We start from the raw sequence: 17,970 nt of genomic DNA on the forward strand, positions 1-17,970 counted from the left end.
GCACCAAAACGCCCAAACATTAGTTACATGCATATTTAGCAATGCAAAGAAGGTTTGCTTTCTGTCCAGCAGGTCTTGTTTTCCTTTATCGGAAGGATGAGAAAATTACACCTTTTTTTTTAAACAAAGGGATGCTGTGATCCAATTACTGCATACTTGGGTGCCAAATGACAGCGTAAAGCCAGGCTGTGTACAGGGTAGCAACTTCAAGGATCCTCTTAACTCATATATTTGTCCTTACTGTGCAGGTTTATGAAAGACTAGCTTTATTGAAGAATAAAACCATAACCCGTTTTCAAATTCTAATCGAGAGTGGTTCTCTTGGATGCCCCGTTTTCTTTTTTTCTATCAATGTATGTAAAAATACACCTCTTTAGCTGTGTGCTAGGACCAACATTATTTACTGTGTATTATGCATAGTGCTACCGAGGATGAGTGGTGAGTCCCCAGCTGAGGAATATATCAATGTAAGTGCAACAGTTAGTTCAGAAATAATTCATGTGCAGGCACAGTTCATGAGCCGGATATGATCTATGCATTGTGTATGCGAATATTCCTATACTGCGACATTCTGACGGATTGTTCCGAGGTTCGTACAATCCCTTCTGCAGCTTTCATTTAGCTCTGCTAGCACAATGCAGATAACGTGTGCAGCGGGTGCCCTGCCAGAGGGTATTATAGAAACAGATGTACAGGCAGCATGTCTGGTACATACAAACAAAGATGCTCATTATGATAAAAGCGCTTCACATGGGTGACTCCTATCCCATCTATTATAGACCTGCAGGCTAAAATTACCCCAAATCTGCAAATCCGATTAATTCAACTGAAAAATTGCTGTGCTGAGAAAGTCGAGGGATTTTCTGCCCGGCCTTGTTCACACTTGCTGCTGCCAAACAGTGTCAGCAGTGCAGAGCCATGTAAATCCGTTGAATTGGTGACATTTCCTCATTTCAGACTGAGCACCAACTCTGAGCTAAGTGGCTGGACAAACACTTGGAAATTTTGGAAGCTTAAGCTAGCAATACTGAGTTTGTTAGAACAACAAGCAGATGCATAGATCCAAAGTATAATCTGTTTTACATCTGACATGTTTGATGTATTTAATATGCATTGTCCAGATCTGTCTTCCCTGTGTCCTCTTTAACGTGTAACTAAACCATAGCACACAAATCTAATATACTGCAGCTTGGATGTCTTGGCTGCATTAGTTTTTAGGCTTCTGTCCTAGGTTGTCAAACAAATGTTAGGACTCCATAACATTAGGGTAGGTTTTTTTAGTCTAACATGGAACATTGAATATGGAACATGGAATATTAGGTTATAATATAATCATATTTATTGTACAGTGCTGCCTAATATGTTGGTGATATATAAATACACTTTATTAATAATAATTGGATTTTGGAAAGGTTAACAACCATTCTTTTGTAGTGTCATTATAAAGACAGAACATGGGGGAAAGTGCATGTATTGCAGAGTTGTATTGAATGTACATTTACAGATAATACTATAAGTAACCGAGATAGAAAAAACATATTTCATTTTTTAATTAGTTATTATATAAAGGGTACATACAAAACATAAAATAAAAATAAAAAGGCAATTACAGCATTATGAAGCAAACAGACAACAGGAACTGATATCAAGTTCACACCATGGAACAAACATATGCACAACATCAAGGCTTACAAAGACATTTATAAAGAGAAACAAGTCAATAAAACAGACTGGAGTAGCTAATAGTAGCAGCGGCAATAAAGTGGCAAAGGCACAGCGGAGTTGGCTTTACTTCAAGACAGTATACGTAGTAAAGAAAGACTATAGCATGTAGCCAAGAAACAACCTGTAAAGAGTATTTAAACTGGCCAATATGAGGCAAGGTTATTTACATTGCATCCCACATGTACCCCAAGGATAGGAACTATGATGGTCATTGGGGTTAAAAAAGACATATTTCTTTCTGGTTCATTGGGAGACAAATGAAATCTCCTCTTCAGGTATGTTTCTGTTTATAGGAGGTTTGGACACTGGCAAACAAGACTGATGACCAACCCCGGATAACCCTTCCTACTGTTAGCATACCTCAGATTTCTGCATGTGTCCTAGGAGAAGGGACATCTATTTCCAGCTTGGTTGTGCAAAAACCTGCTTGTTTTCACCAGTTTCATTTTCCCAAATCTGTTACATTTTTTAGTCAAGACTCTTCTACAGTGCTACTAGAACTGGTCTTCAACAGCAGTTATCTGGCGTGGCCACCCCAGCCATATTTTGAAGTGCTGTGCTAGAATCCTGTAGCATTGGACATTGCAGGGATAGTGAGTTTCAGGCACCGGGTTCCCTGCATTGTGCTTTTCAGACCATGTTCTGATAAAAAGTTAGCTGGGGAGTTGTTTCCAGATCCAGAACCATTGGCATTGTAACAACTCTTTCTTTCTTGGAACGCTCACTCTCTGAGTAGGCCAGTAACACCACATACCAGGAACTCATTTGCTTGAAATTATCAGCTGGCTGGAGGTGCTCAGGGTGCAATACAGGAGCTTCATGTGCAGGTTAGGTTTATATCAGGAAAATATTTTGGATAAGTATGGAGAACTTTAATAAGGAGAGTTACTGGAAGACAGTGGAGGAAATATCACAACAGCATTAGGAGAAATGATTGAGGCGAACAGAAAAGTATTGCTCGTATTGGAGAGGTTCCAGTCTGTTAGTTGGTAGAACTTAGACTGGTAGACAGTGCCAGCATTGGGAACTGAATAGAATTCAGGCTTTAGGTGGCCATTCTACTGATATATACTTGGAATCCAAACCTATACCATATGATGTGTGACCTAGAAAGGGTCGTCCTCCTTTTGCTGTGTACAGGACAACAGTGGTGGATGTATAACCAGAATATTTCACAAATATTTTGACACATGTAAAGATCCATATTTGTGTTTTCCTTGTGTATTTGTGGAGTTTTCTTTCACAATTATTGCAAAGTAAAATGTGGAAGGGCCCACTTGCAAAAAGACATTTTTTTTGTGTAATAGTACAGAACTCATTTTTGCCACGTAGAGCATGCCTATTGTCCTATGAGTATTTCTGTATTTCATATCAATTGTCTATGCTGTCTCATATATTCTCATTGCCGTCAGATGACTTTACTGCATGTGTTGTCTTGATTCCAGGCCAGAACAGCACTGCGGGTAAAGTAAAGAGCCTGTGTGGAGCTCTGGAGATTATGATGAATACGCAGTGTGCTTTCCTCGTTCTTCAGAAAGAGCTGGAGTGTGAAAGTGATCAGGTAAGAGTATTTTGCCAAGCTGTGAGTGTGAGCACAGGCCTGAGAAGTGCTGACATGCAGGCTTTCTGTCTACATCTCATTAGGAGTTACACAAGTGTCCCTCATCTGTCCTCTGAACAGCCAACCTTTGCAGTAGTTAGTAGCGGTACCTGTGCCATGTTTTCAGGGCTCTTTACAACAAATCACACTTTGTTCTCAGCTCCGGGAAGCCAGCAGGCCTATCTGTCCACATAGCCATCTGTCGGAGCTCTGTATAAACACAGCCGCATCTTCTAATCCAGGTGGTAGTTTAATTACATGATTAATGGCTTTAGATTGGATACCCTTGTATTCTAGTGCAATGCTGGTTACTGGTTACAGTCATATTGTGGGCATATTATGAATATATCCTAGTCTATGACTATTGCCGCATCGCAAATGATATGAAAACATGCTAAAAAGGCTAAAGCAGACATATACCCACACTTTTAAAAGTGGCTTTATATATTGTTGCACACTCGTATTATTTAAATCTTTTATTGGTGATTTTTTCTATTTGTTGTGTTGGGATAGATTGATGTGTAACTCATAGAGGGTCATGGGATACCCACGTCATTTTCAGGTAGGCTGCAGGATTCAGCAAAAACCACTGCCAAGTCTTGCTCTGCACATATACAAGAATAGGCACCACATCATTAGGAGGCATTCCACTTGTAAATGGCCCCATCTAACGCTTGTACATTTAGGCACTTGGCGCACAAAATCTTCTATAAACAGGAAGAAAGATATGGAGAAAAAGATACACAAGAAGTTCATTTTCCTTCTTATTTATAAAATCAAAAGATGGTTATGCCAACCCCTTTAAACCCTATGTTAAGTCTCTCGTATGAACTACTGTAACCACAGCTCCACTAACCTGACTATCTCCTCTACTATTGTGAATGCTGCAGCCAGACTCCTCCATCCTTCCCTCCGCTCCTCTTCTGCTGCATCTCTTTGTAGTTCTCTTCATTGGCTTCCATTTCATCTTAGAATCAAAGCTCCTGTGCTTTGCCTTCAAATCCCTCCACAATTCTTGTCCCACTTACCTTTGTTACCTGATAAAGAAATACTCCCCCAGCCGCACTCTCCCTCCTCCAATGACCTACTAATGACTTCCTCACTCATAACCCCATCACACGCACGGCTCCAAGACTTTTCTTGAGCTGCCCCAGCTCTCTGGAATGGTCTTCCTTGTCCTATTCGGCTTGCTTCTACTTTCTGCTCATTTAAGAGCACTCAAAACCCAACTTTTCTAACTTGCCTACCCACCTTCTTCTGTCTTTTGACACCCCCCACTACTTCCCACCACTACATATCTCCCCTCCTCCTCCTATTGTGTATGAATTCTCCCACCTCCTAGATTGTAGACTTCTCCTGTGTAACGGTCTGTATTCCTCTGTCATTTGCAACCCCTATTTAATGTACAGCGCTGCAGAATATGTTGGTGCTATATAAAATCCGGTTTATTAATAATAATTAAGTAAATATAGACAATAGACAGATGTTTTTATATTTTGGCATAATGTAATAAACAAAAAAAACATTAGTTACAAGTTTTTAAACAATAGTTAGTTCCACCAATGTTACTAAACAATTAAAGAAAATCCCTTGCCTCACCTTTACACGGGAAGGCCTGTATGGGATACAAAACTAAACAGATATTTTCTATGAATTCAGCTCCACATATACCTCTGCATGTATATGCAGAGTCTCATGAGAAAAGTTCTTCTGAAGTAGCAGTTAGCAAACTTTTTATATGTCTCCTAAGGCTGACACATTTTGTCTAACTGGCTTCCTCAGGGGAGCTCGAGACAGTGGCTGGTATTATTACAAACAGAATATATCAGTATATGATAAGTAATAATGAAAATACAGATAAAAATTCAGATAATCATAAAAATTCATAAAGAAAGGTATGAAAAATGATGTGGAGCTTATAAGTAAAATGTAAATGACCCAATCTCATGCCTATACAAAGCAATCAGAGACTGGGTCCTGTTTGCACAGAACATCTTCTAATTTGGTGGTCCCCAATAATGTGGAGGGCAAGAACAGACTTCACTGTAATGTAATTTCAAAATAACATTTAAATACCTATACAGTGTTCTCCTCAGCCCCTTTTAGCTGGGTGCACCACCCGGCACGTTTCAGTAACCTTCCGGGTTTTGGGTGGTACAGGGGCTGCCAACTACATTCAATTTCTTTCCACCCAGCTTTTAAAAGCTCTCATTAATATATTTGGCTATCCCTTTGTGAAGGTATTTTTCTGACACTTCCTGTTCTGTCCTGCATTGTCACCTTGTTGCGTGGATTTCTAATGAGGGCAACAATAGTTTAAACATGTTAAGCAGGCAAGGCCCACCATTGTCCGGATTAATGCTTAAAACCCCAGGCAGCCATCGCCGTGGCTTCCTCATCTAAAAACATTATGGCCTTTGCACGCTGGAGCAATTTTGTCCAACTGTTGCAGGGAAAAGAGATTCTTAACATTGAATTACAAAGAGACTCGTGTAGCAATTATAGGTTATATCCATTTCAAATGGAATTTTCTGTTTGTTACTTCAGACATCTGAAACCCAGCACTGCACAGAAGAGACGGTAATGTGTCCGCTCCATACCTGCTTATGACTGTTAGGCAGAACAATAAAATGTAGATAGACCCAGACGGCATGCCTGATTTCCCTCATTACAGGGACAGCCGTGTTGATTTTGTGGCTCTTTTCAAGGGCAGTTTTGTGTAAAGTGTTGCAGAACACGTCCTGGGTGTCTGCACGTCAGCTGCATTTACCGGTTGCTGGCTGGTGTTCTGTACTTGATCAGCGTTTCATCAGTCTCTGCTGTGTCTCAGCCTAATTGTCACTTTCCTCCCAGCCGCTGGGAGCGAATCCATGAATTTCATTCTGCATGTCCATTGCCGTGACTTCCTCATCAGTAAATATTATGGCTTGCGCATGCTGGAGCAGATGTACAGTCACACGCATTTAGAATGATAAAACAAGACATCCAGCAGGCCTGCTTTTGGTGAACCCACAGGCTTTTCTAAATGCCTGACATGCAGAACCGAGGTTCTCATAATGGGTCAGTTTGACACAAGCTATGACATTTGGATGTTAAATTGGTGCCCCCTGCCCCCCTTTTCCCAGAAAGCAGCATTCTATGGAACCTTTAGGTCCCACACATGCTGTATATGCCCGTGTAAGAGTGTGTGTTCATTGTTTTGGATGGGTAAAAATAAAAAGTCAAAATTGTACTTGGAAATAAAGAACAATAAAAGAATGTTATCGCCCAGAATCCTCCCAGATGAGACTACTGTTGTAATGGGGGCTGGGACGTGCATGTCAATAGCTGTTAGCAATGTCAGAGAAAATAGAGGTCAGTAACATTTTCAAAGCTCTCGCATCCATGAGTGGAATGGTGGCAGTATGGTATTGATGATATGTACAATAATATGATTTGCAATGCAGCAATTGGGTAATCTGGCAGCGCTTTACTAACATGCATTAACCACTCGCAGCAATAGTCCACACTCTGCTATTCCATTGATGCGCAATACCCTTCCCACTGCAACAGCACCAATGCATGATATTCCTTTCATTTGCACTACACCGATGCACAAAACACCTTTTATGTACCAACATGCAATAACCTTCTCACAACCACTGTAGTGATGCACATTACCACACTCGCTGCCTCTGCCCCAACTTGCAATGCTTTACTCGCCACCAAGGCACCATTGTGCAATGCTATACTTACCACCACTGCATTGGAGCACAATACCCATCCTGCCTGCACTCTACTGGCACACACTTCTGAATTTTCAAGCACTGTACCTGCTGCACTTCTATAGTCATCACCACTGAAATAACACTTCTGGACTCACTGATACAGCACTTTAACACCTAACACCATAGCCTGCATGCTGTACACACTGCATTTGCTGCTACTGATTCATAATCACATCTGACCCCTATCCTCGCACATGTCTCGGCATTCCTCTGTCAATGCATTCTTCCATTGTTCTGCCTGATCTAGTGGCATCATGGTTCCTTCCTCTTCTACAGAAGTGGCCCTTCTGCTGCATTGACTGGTGCTCAGTAATAGCCCAGGCTGCATGAAGATGATAAGTCAGACTTTCTCCATGTATTCAACCCAGAGGAATGCCTGAATTAACTATCAGGTCTTCAGAGAACCTCTGCTATAATTACTATGTCCACAGCTCATAGTATATTAGAATGAAGTTCAGTGAAATGAAAGTCACTCTTCCAGATAGCAAAAAAGATGATTGGTATCACTTAAAGCTGACCTGAGAGGCACAAATCGCACAAAGAATTCCTAGCAAACTCTGGAGGAACCCTAGGATTCCTTGAACCCTGTTGAGAAACGCTGTCCTAGGTAGTAGGGTAATGATAGAGTAGGTTAAAGTGGGTTGAATGACACAGTCATTGAACACAGAAAACGGAATGTATCTGGTGGCAGAAAAGTAAAGCGCATTGCAGCTCTGAATTTAGGGCGAGCTTTGCAGCAAGGGCTTGTTAATTTTTTTTTTTTTTTTTTTAAAAGGGTTAAGGTTTTTTGGCTGGATCTCTGCAATAGGTTTGTTATTATAAGGTTTGGAAGCAGTTTGTTAGTCTCTAGTTCTCTAGATGTAATCTTTGTCTTATGGCTTCAAAGGTCCTAAGCAAAAAAACTGTATTAACGATCAACCTTTAGAATTTACTAATAAAGCTGTGTTGGGATGTATAACCTGATGTGGTTGGTTATTAAACACCTTTTATTTTTATAATGCTGCCATGGTCCATAACAGTTTACAGCAAAGTGCAATATAAAACGTCCCCCTCGATGGTAATGAGAACGACACAGCAGGTGCGTGTTTTATTAGTGATGGAAATCTTCCTCTATTCATCTTTTCAGTGAATGTAACATGAGTGTAAAATGTAATATGAATGAAAAAGGAGAAGCTTAAGCTCTTCTATTGACAATAACTTCTCCGGGTTATGTGGGAGCAGCCTGGCCTTTCACTATAGCGATGTGTTTTACATCCAGGCCGAGGAATCCTATGGGGGAGAATAGCTCAGGAATGCATTACATTAATGAGCTGTTTTAAATAAGTCTATCTGCTTCCAATTGATATTCTGCAGCAGGGACCAATAAGGAAAACTGCTATGGGGGCTGTTCATGCCTGGGACCTCATTGAATGGGTATTCTATGGGTGTATTGTCTGCTGAATGCAGAACCTGCACTATGTCTAGCTGCTCACACCTGTTTATATGGTAAGTGTGAAATATAATGTTCATTGTGTCCTTTCCAGGGAGCCCAGGACAGAAACGAGCCGTCGGGCGATTCCTCATCTAACCTCCGCAACGATGAGGTGCTGAAGCTGGTCAATATATTCGAGTCTCGTCTGTCATTTGTTCTGTTACAGTTTGTCAAGCTTCTGTCTACTAAGAAAAAGAAGTAAGTGGTCACTTCTATCTTTTCATAAAGCTGTAGATCCATCCCAAAACCCATTTCATTGTCAGAAGTGAGATTAGTTGGCTTAATTTATCAGTCTGTTTAACTTAAATTAGAACGGAATTTAAATAAGAAAAACATGGGAGAAGGCAGGTTCATTTTTGCAGAAGGGACAGGTGATGTCTCTTCTGCTATATACCGTAATAGGCTAACCTGCCTGTTCACAATCTTTTCTTCAATGTATATTGAGCATGTGCAGCATACCCCTGGCTGCCAGGAATTAAAGAAATCCTGTGCAGAGGTGCGGGACTTGGCCGGGCCAATCGAGGGCCAAAGTCCTGAAACCCAGAAGAGGACCAGGTAGAAATGTCCACAGCGGAACAAGGAGACATGAGTGTAATTTAGCAAATTGCCATCAGGCAGGTCAATTTATTTATGGAAGGCACATCACCTGTCCCTCCTGCAGAAAAGAAACTGCTTGCAATTTTTTTACTAGTTAAGTTTTAGTTTTACTTTATTACCTGTTGATAACGTCAGTAGATCTGTTATTTTCAAGCTGCCTTTATCACACCAAAGTGTGCAGCCGTGTCTCTGTAGAGTGTCCCCTTTAGGTTCCTGGTCTAGACTGTGCAAACCCTGACTTCTGCCAGCCAGTCCTAAGCAACTCTTCCCTTTCTGTAGTCTCAACAGAGCTTCTTCTGGCCACTGTGATACTGGCATTGGACTAGAAGTCCTTTCTTGTAAAACCCAAAGATCTACACAGACCTCACAATGTTAGGTTGGAGGATACAGGTACCTGCGCCTGCTTTTCTACAGCATTGTAAGCAGAGACTATGTCTATGGCTGAGAAATAGGAAGTATAGATATTTATGAAAACCCATCTTTGAATCAAAAGGTAATTTTGCCACAATAGGTATGTGAACTCATTGAAAACACATATTCTATTATAAACAGGCTTTGTGCTTCTGCCCACACTAAGCAATTGCCTATAGACTGGACCCATATTCATAAACCAACGCCACTGCAAAAAAAAAAAGTACAATTCTGTTGTTGTTGGCTCCATTCATTCAAGACTAGGGCCAGATTGGCTGGTTTTGGGAGGATAGCCACAATTCCCTTATGCTGGTATTAATAGTCAAAAAGCTCAATTTATAATACAAGGAATCGGACATTCCCACAAACATTTCCTTGTCGTAATCTTCCAGGTCCATGTGTTTTAATGGCAGTAATTGATTCCTACAATGAAATGTTTGGGGAAATTATTATCATTAAACCTTATTTCTATAGCGCCAACATGTTACGCAGTGCTGTACAGTAAATAAGCTTTGCAGGGGACAGATATATACAGACATTGACACAGGAGAGGACTCTTTCCAGAAGAGCTTACAATCTAAGATGTCTGATTCCCTGTTTTATAGAGCCCAAAGTAATGCAGCTATAGTTCCTCATTTTTTGTCCATAGTTTACAATTGGGAGGAACTGATGGTCTCCATCCCTGAACCCTGTTTCCAAGTAAGCAGTGCACAACCGTTTTACTAGGTAGATTTTCTACTGGAAAACCACGAGGTCAGTTTTTTTAGGCTTTTTTTACATATATATTAATATAGTTTTATTCTTGGAAACCTTTTACCACTGTGACCCTACTAAATAGCCTGCACTATGAATGTGCTAAATCTCCTGTGTTTTATTTGCATTCACAAGAAGATGGGACTTGGTTCCATTGCTGAGAGTTCACCTAGACAGCCATTGCAGTGCGAGCATTGCCCACAAGATGGCGCTAGAGTCACAGCACAGCCCATAGACTTGCAGGTTTGCATTCTAAATAGATGCTTGTTTAGTGTGATTGTCCAGAACTGGTAATTGTTTCTGCTCTCCAGTGTCATGATATTTCATCAGCTTAACACTTTATCCCATGTAATATGAGAAAACCTGCTCGCCTTTATCTCTCCTTTTATACACCGTATCTGCTGCCAAGATGACTAATCTGCAGCATCCTATTTTATGGGCTGACGTCTGTAAATTGTAACTAAGTGGAGGTTTGTCAGAGGGGCAATTGGGGAATTTATCAGTAAGAGCAGCGGGGAAATATCTTAGTCAGTGTATAAAGCCAGGGCACATAGCTCATGTACAATCCCACTGGCGATCTTTGCTGTTGCTGGAGGAATTGACGGATGTCTCACAAGGTGGGGTCCCATCTGTTTGTATTGGGGTATTACTGTATTAATAAAGCAGATACTGATCATACATGCTTCTGTTAAGGTTATAGTGAATTTGGAATGGGTATGTTGTTCAGGCTGTTCCCATATCATCAATTGCAGAAGAGTTAGGTGCAATAGGATTGCTGCATGGAAATTGTTTTTCCCCAGAATTTCCCATATTCCCTGGCTCCTGGTGGATTTTTGTTTCCGCTGTAAACATACACGGTGCATACCCCCTCCCTGCAGTGATGACAGATCCTGGACCTCTCATCACTGCAGGGCGACAGCACAAGGTAAGTATGAGCCATAATCTGCACGTTTGCTTTGCATATTTGCTGATTATGGCAGAAGCTCCCCATCCACCAACGAGTTTAGTTCTGCTTTACGGTAAAATCGAGTATGCCAGAGCCCTAGCAAAAAGATTTAGGTTTTTATAATGCCTTCACTTTGGATTGAAAAAATAATGAATTGGAATATCATAATGAAGAGTATAAGCCTGATTGATTGAAGGTCTTCAAGACTGGAGGAAGATAGACTGTCATGGGAAAACCTGGGTGAGCCAGCAAACCTGGAATAGTCTGTCTTCTCCAGGTTCTCCCATAATAGTCTATCTTCTCCAGTCTTGGAGAACTTTAATAAATCAAGCCACCATTCTACGCTTTTCAACCCTTTGCAGCAGTTCAGAAGAGAAGAGGGAAGGTTTACCAGAAATGTGAGGGCTTGAAATTGATATCAAGGTTTAAACACATTTTAAATCCATTTATGTTGTTATTTATAACCTCCCAAAGTATTTGCAGTACCTTCCAGTAAATCTTGTAATCCAGGTAACTGTCACTAGAAAACTCAGGGCCTCTGCAGACTACAGCTGTGATAAGCAGTAGGGCCTGGCCCATACCCTGCCCGGCTTGTAAAGGACAATTAGGGAGCAGCAGCACTCTGTATATAGTTATCCTTTTATTCCCCTAACCTGGTTATTTGGTTCTTTAAATTTCTGCCAGAAAAATAATAATCTCTCTTACTGTTGGTGATTTAATAAAATTAAATTTAAAAAGAGGGCGCTGCCATTCATGGTAAAGTTCTCACTTTGTGAAAGTCTTTTCACTTTGTGAAAAGTCTTTATCTCCAGCGTTTACCATGCTCTCACATTCTCACTGTATTTTCCTGCAGTAGGTGCACAGATAAAACATGTGTAATGTCTGGGTTGACAGAGATTATGTTGTACTTGGTGTCTGAGCTTGGCTGATTTCTCTCCTCCAGTAACAGCACAGAAGAAGAAAGCTCTCTGAAAACCTACAAGCAAGTCTATTCCAGCCTGCTGCGGGCTTCAGCCAACAAGATCTGCACACTGTCCGATAGACTGAGCGTGCTCATAAATTTACTGGATCAGCTCACCCCTAAGAGCCAGGCAAATGAGACTGTCATGCAGTGACACACGATGGTGTTTGGGATACAAAGCGGATGTTGTGCCTTGTTAAACCTGCGATTGCTGCTTTGTTTCACTCGCTGCTCGGATCCATCTGTCATTAAACAGAATATGTGGCGTGCAAACCACCTGATGCCAGGAAAAGTAGCTCAAGGACGTCTCTGTCAAGAGAGCAGACGTTGCGCTTTTTTGCAGAATGTAGCCCGGTGAGCGCTGGAGAAGTGTAATTTGTCCCTTGCCACTTCCTGTAGACTTAACCCCACCGCTGCCTGGATGGAACCTGGGATGATTGATGCACAACTGCATACTGTATTTTTTTTTTTTCACTTATCCGCTTTGTTTTAAAGGCACTACCTCTATTTTTATAATAATATTGCCTTGTATAATATAAAGAAATTACTGTATATAATTGTATTTCAGTTTGCACTATTTGAGCTTCTGCGGAAGTGTAATAAGCTACACTTTGATGAAACAGAAATATTGTATTGCATTTTCTCTTAGAGATGCCCTGCCAGGTGATGTGTGGGGTTGTTGGCGTTTGAGCCAGGACAGTGATCTAGTAATATGGGAGGATATATGAGAGCCAGGAGCGCGATCTTATAACATAGGGGATATATTGGAGCCAGAAGAGAGGTCTTATAACATAGGAGATATATGAGAGCCAGGACAGTGATCTAATAATATGGTAGGGTAAATGAGAGCAAGGAGAGAGGTCTTATACCACGGGGGATATATTGGAGCCAGGACAGAGGTCTAGTGTCATGCTGAATATATGAGAGCCAGAAAGGGTCCTATAACATGGGGTATACATAAGAACCAGGATAGAGTTGGGGAGAGGAGTATAGAAGAAACGGGATAAAAGTCTTATAACATGGGGCGGATATATGAAAGTCAAAAAAGGTCTGATCACATGGGAATTATATTTATTAGAAACAAGAGAACTAATAACATGAGTAGATATGAGTATCAGCATTGGGGTCTAACACCATGGGGAAGGGGGGATATAGAAAAGCCAAGATATTGATCCAATAACCACAGGAGAGCCAGTTTATCGGTCTAATAACATGGTGCTGAGGGTACAGTACAGGAGAACCAATATATTGATCTAAAAACAATATATATTAAAGCCAGAATGGAGCACCAATACCACAGAGGAATATTTGTGTACCATGATACTGGTCTGATAAAATGAGTTAAATCCGGATGGGGGTCCAAAGACATGAGGGATATATGAGAGCCAGGGTAGAGGTCTATTATACAGTAGTGGGGGATGGAATATATGAAGTTATGAGTTTATACTGATAAGGTATAACTTTTAAATAAATTAGTTCAGGGTTTGTGTTATGATTGTGTTACCTGTTAATGAACTGACTGACCACCATTCTTGATGATGGAGTCTGTGGGAAGTGTCCAATTTCTTGTATCCATCTTTTACATTACATAAGGTATGTTGGTTTCTTTCTGCACTTAGTTTATTAGCTGTAATCCTTACTATGGGAAGAGTTTTGGCTTGAGTAACATTACACCTGAGGGGTCCAAAAGTCATATTAAAGGGAAACCAACACTGATAAAATGTAACGCTTTGTTGGTTTGTTGCCTATTATGTTGATCCATTATTTTCTGTGCTTTGAGTCACACTGTATACACACATTTTGTGTTTGTTTTTTTAGACTTACCCCCAACATTCAATTAGAGACAGCAAGGCAGTTTTGGAAGGCAATCAATGATCGCGTATAATAGTTTTTTGAGAACAGCTTTCCTTTTAAGAAATTCACTAGAAAAAAGGTAAAAAGCCAAGCATATATATAATAATATAAAGGGGTTAATTGCCTATCCCAGCACCCATGCTGCCAATCCTTACTCTGTTACAGAGCTAACCCTGCTGGAGAATTCAGCCCCTGACACTAGGTGTGTTCCCTCTTGGTGCCATCCATTCATAACATAACAAAGGAATATACCAATCCATTGTTAGAACCACAAATTACAGCAGGGGACTACACACCCAACACCCCACAGATATCCTGAGAACCTGAGCTTCTGCTATACTGCTCCTGAAAGCAGGAAGTGGTACGATAGCACAGAGTGGACTCCTCAGGGTCAACAGAAGCCCCAATGCTGCATCTAGTTTTGTATTGGGCCACCATGACCAGTATGGTTGCTGTTGGCTAAAAAAACTGAAATCTTCCTTACAAGATCTATCCAACCAATAACATGCAGACTTAGAGACTCAAGCATATATGTTTGGCTATTGTTTATTAATAAAAAAAAGGCAATCTTTGTTATCCACAAACTTACATAATATAGGGTTATATGTTTTGCAAGCTGTCGTAGGACTTGCACACTCAGGGTTTAGGTTCCCCTCCTCTGTGGGGTGCTATTTCTACAGCTTTGCTAATGCAGGAGGGTTCACTACTGTACAGCTTTGCATGGTGTGTAATGGTTAGTATAGAATTCACATAAGGACAGTTTACAGCCCTCACTTACAGGCCCAGGCGTTTATGATTATTATCAGCGTTCTCTCCAGCCCCTTTTAGCTGGGCGCACCACCTGGCACTTTTCTGTTACCACCCTGCTGTTCTTAGGTTACAAAGCAAGGGGCCGCAACTTAACATCTTTTTCCCCACTTAGCTTAAAAACTTTTCTGGGGAGAATACTGAATATATTTTGTTCTTGCTTGTAGCTTTGGCACAATATTCAGTTTTGTTTTGCTCTGTTAATGATACGATAATATTCTCCAACCTGAAAATGTGAATAGTTTGTTAAATAAAGTTACAATATTTTATTTATTAAAAACTGAGTTAATGGTCTTATTTATCTTCGGGCTGTTAATTAGTAGAATAACGAAATCAATGAGAATGTGTTTTGACTCGTTTATACTAATTAGAGCTGTTAGATCTGTTTATTATTTGTATTTACTGCTGAGATTTCTTCTAGCAGAGGGGTCAGCGCTGCACATTACCAGAATCTGCTCAGATTGTATCCATTTCTTGTGGAGGGAGATGATTGGGGATCACTGGTTTTATTTATATGATGGGGGGGTTTTCACAGAGCTGTCAGAAAATTACATGACATGCCATTTATTTGTGAGATAAATGTTCTGTCCTCACAATACTCATCTCGAGGTTGTGTAAAAAGGCTGAATAACCCCAAAGATGTCTTCAGATTCAGTTCTCTGTCACACTCACTCCTTTATCTCGCTCATGTGTCGCACACAAATTCTCTCTCTATCACAGTCCTTTTACCCTCACATCTGTTCTCTGCTCTCCTCTGTTTTCTGCCTCTCACACTATATATATAATATAGTGGTATATTACTGGGGTTTGCTCATTGTAATGGGATGCTTACAGGGCAGATCGGAGGCAGCAGACTCTAAAAGTTCAAAATAACAGCAGTTTTTATTTGTTTAGGCAAGTGTTACAGCACACTCGCCAGAACTTCACAACAAAACAATAAACAGTAGCCTGGTTGGCCTCTGGCTACCTCATTTAGGTGCCCTCTCTTACTAACACACACTAAATCAACACTGTTTCACAGTTCCACACTGGTTTTGCCCGCTGGCTTTCCTGGAGCTCTGTCCCCTCTCATGTGGCCTGGAACCCACTCTGGCTCCCTTCTGCCTGGAACAGATCCTGGCTGCCTTCTCAGCCTGGAACCCCCTGGCTGCCTTCTCAGCCTGGAACCCTCTGGCTGCCTTCTCAGCCTGGAACCCCCTGGCTGCCTTCTCAGCCTGGAACCCCCTGGCTGCCTTCTCAGCCTGGAACCCCCTGGCTGCCTTCTCAGCCTGGAACCCTCTGGCTGCCTTCTAAGCACATTCTAGCCTGCAATACTGTGGCTGATCCACTTCCCTCAGCCTTTTGCTGATCAATTTCCTCTCTGCCTTGCACCTTGCTCCCTTGCAGGTGCACATTTACCCAGTCAGGAACCCACCCTTTCACTCCCTTGGCTGGCTCCAGGGCCCTAAAGAACCAGGTTTTCCTTCCTAAAAAACCTACAGACATATACTTACTCTCTATTCCCTGGAGCCTTTATAACCCTTACCCTGACATTTTTGGGACACTCTGTCACAATAATAAATATATATAAACTCTACAACATACACTGTATACTGCTGCTTGTCAGTACATTTACTCTAAAAACTGAAGTACTAGCACACTGTGTAAGAAAAAAAGAAGTATTTTTAGTTGATTCTAACATAAAGGATTGTTTGCTAAATGTTTCTTTGCCATGAGGGGTTCATACAGAACAATAATGGACTGAAACAAAGAGGCATTTGTAATAAACTCTTGGTCTGTAGGGGCTACTTGTTGAACGTTCACGATTGTGTGCCTTACTTAAAAAAAAAAAAAATAGAATTTGAAACTCACTCTGTTATAGTACAGACTTTATAATTTCACAGCAATCTGCTTTTGTTTCCAACCCCGGAAAGGTCTATAGAGGAGCCGGAACATAAGTGTGCTGTAAAACCAGATTGTGCTTTTAATAGAATCCATTTCCCGGCATGGCACCAGGGTATTGTTCAGGAGAGTTGCAGTACAATCACAGTTTTACAACAACTTACAGAAGCTCCCTTGCAGGATTCAGCATTTTCCTGTGCATATGATGCAGGCGCTCCATTAACGGTCAATAGGATGGCACTTTCATATTGGCACCATAGGGGTCGAATAATAACTGCTTGCTAAGTGAATGTATTTTAAGATAGGTAGAATGGTATAAATGTAAAAATAACAAAGAACAAATTGCAGGCTTTTTTCACATAATCCTTCTTAGGGAGATCCTATGTCGCCATTTCCCACACAGAAGATCAGGTAAAATGCTTATGTTGAACACCCCATTATGGGGACCTAGGAAGACCTTTCCTCATCACTTTTTTTAACTGTGATAAAGATTGCATTAGACATAGAGGAGCTGTCAGTTTTGATTTCTTGTACTGGCATGGACTTTTCCTTCAGATACCAACAGTTCAGAAGTTTGTCCTCCCTTGTGATAGCAGGTGTGCAGGACTGCTGCCTGGGTTGCCCTGTTAACCCAGCTCAGGTCACCGTACATCTTTATTCTGTTGGGGCTCCTAACACCTAAACAGTTTGTTTTGTTTTTGTTTTCAGCCCAGGAAATTATGTTTCTGCTATTGCACCTCATGATTGGGCTGCAGGAGATACTTGGACTGAACACTGAGTACTTGTGAGGACATAATGGAGATTTGTGTGGGTACTCACAGTTACCTTTGATGTAGCAGCTATTTGCTTGAGAATATTGAGCTAAAAGTGTCCTACAAAGGAAGGACCCTTATACCGTAGTCTCCTCTTTATTTTCAGTGGCCCATGGCTTCTACCTTCCTGCTGTTCAGCAGGGTATCTTCCATTAGACTTTTCAGCTTTTTACACTACCCAGGGTGTCGGGTACCTTTGCCCCACTGCCCTACATTGTGGCTCCATCCTTCCTTGTCAGTGCAGGACCCTGATTTGATGTAGAAGTTCACACATTTCCATTTTCACACAACAGGAGGTTAGGGAAAATCTTTAATGCAGTGTTAAAGGGGAATTCTCCTCACCTTGTTCGTTTTACTTTAACTTCCTATTTTGTCTGTGGAACAA

General features: G+C 41.1%; 1 protein-coding gene across 2 annotated transcripts in view; it reads left to right on the forward strand.

Moving 5' to 3' along the window:
* The window catches only part of EDRF1 (erythroid differentiation regulatory factor 1), a 44,065-nt gene extending 28,893 nt beyond the window's left edge, over nucleotides 1-15,172 (forward strand). The window contains exons 22-25 of one of the 2 annotated variants that reach the window (XR_011922326.1): nucleotides 3,171-3,286; nucleotides 8,616-8,761; nucleotides 12,214-13,091; nucleotides 13,131-15,172. Coding sequence is in view for 1 of the 2 variants with exons in the window: in XM_072423114.1 (XP_072279215.1) it covers nucleotides 3,171-3,286; nucleotides 8,616-8,761; nucleotides 12,214-12,385 (434 nt within the window). In the remaining variant the exon portion in view is untranslated. Of the gene's footprint in view, nucleotides 1-3,170; nucleotides 3,287-8,615; nucleotides 8,762-12,213 lie in introns of both variants that reach the window. The other variant, XM_072423114.1, reaches the window with a different exon arrangement.
* Nucleotides 15,173-17,970: the final 2,798 nt, after the last annotated feature.

This window comes from Pyxicephalus adspersus, chromosome 10, assembly GCF_032062135.1.
Source record: "Pyxicephalus adspersus chromosome 10, UCB_Pads_2.0, whole genome shotgun sequence".
Lineage (NCBI taxonomy): Eukaryota > Metazoa > Chordata > Amphibia > Anura > Pyxicephalidae > Pyxicephalus > Pyxicephalus adspersus.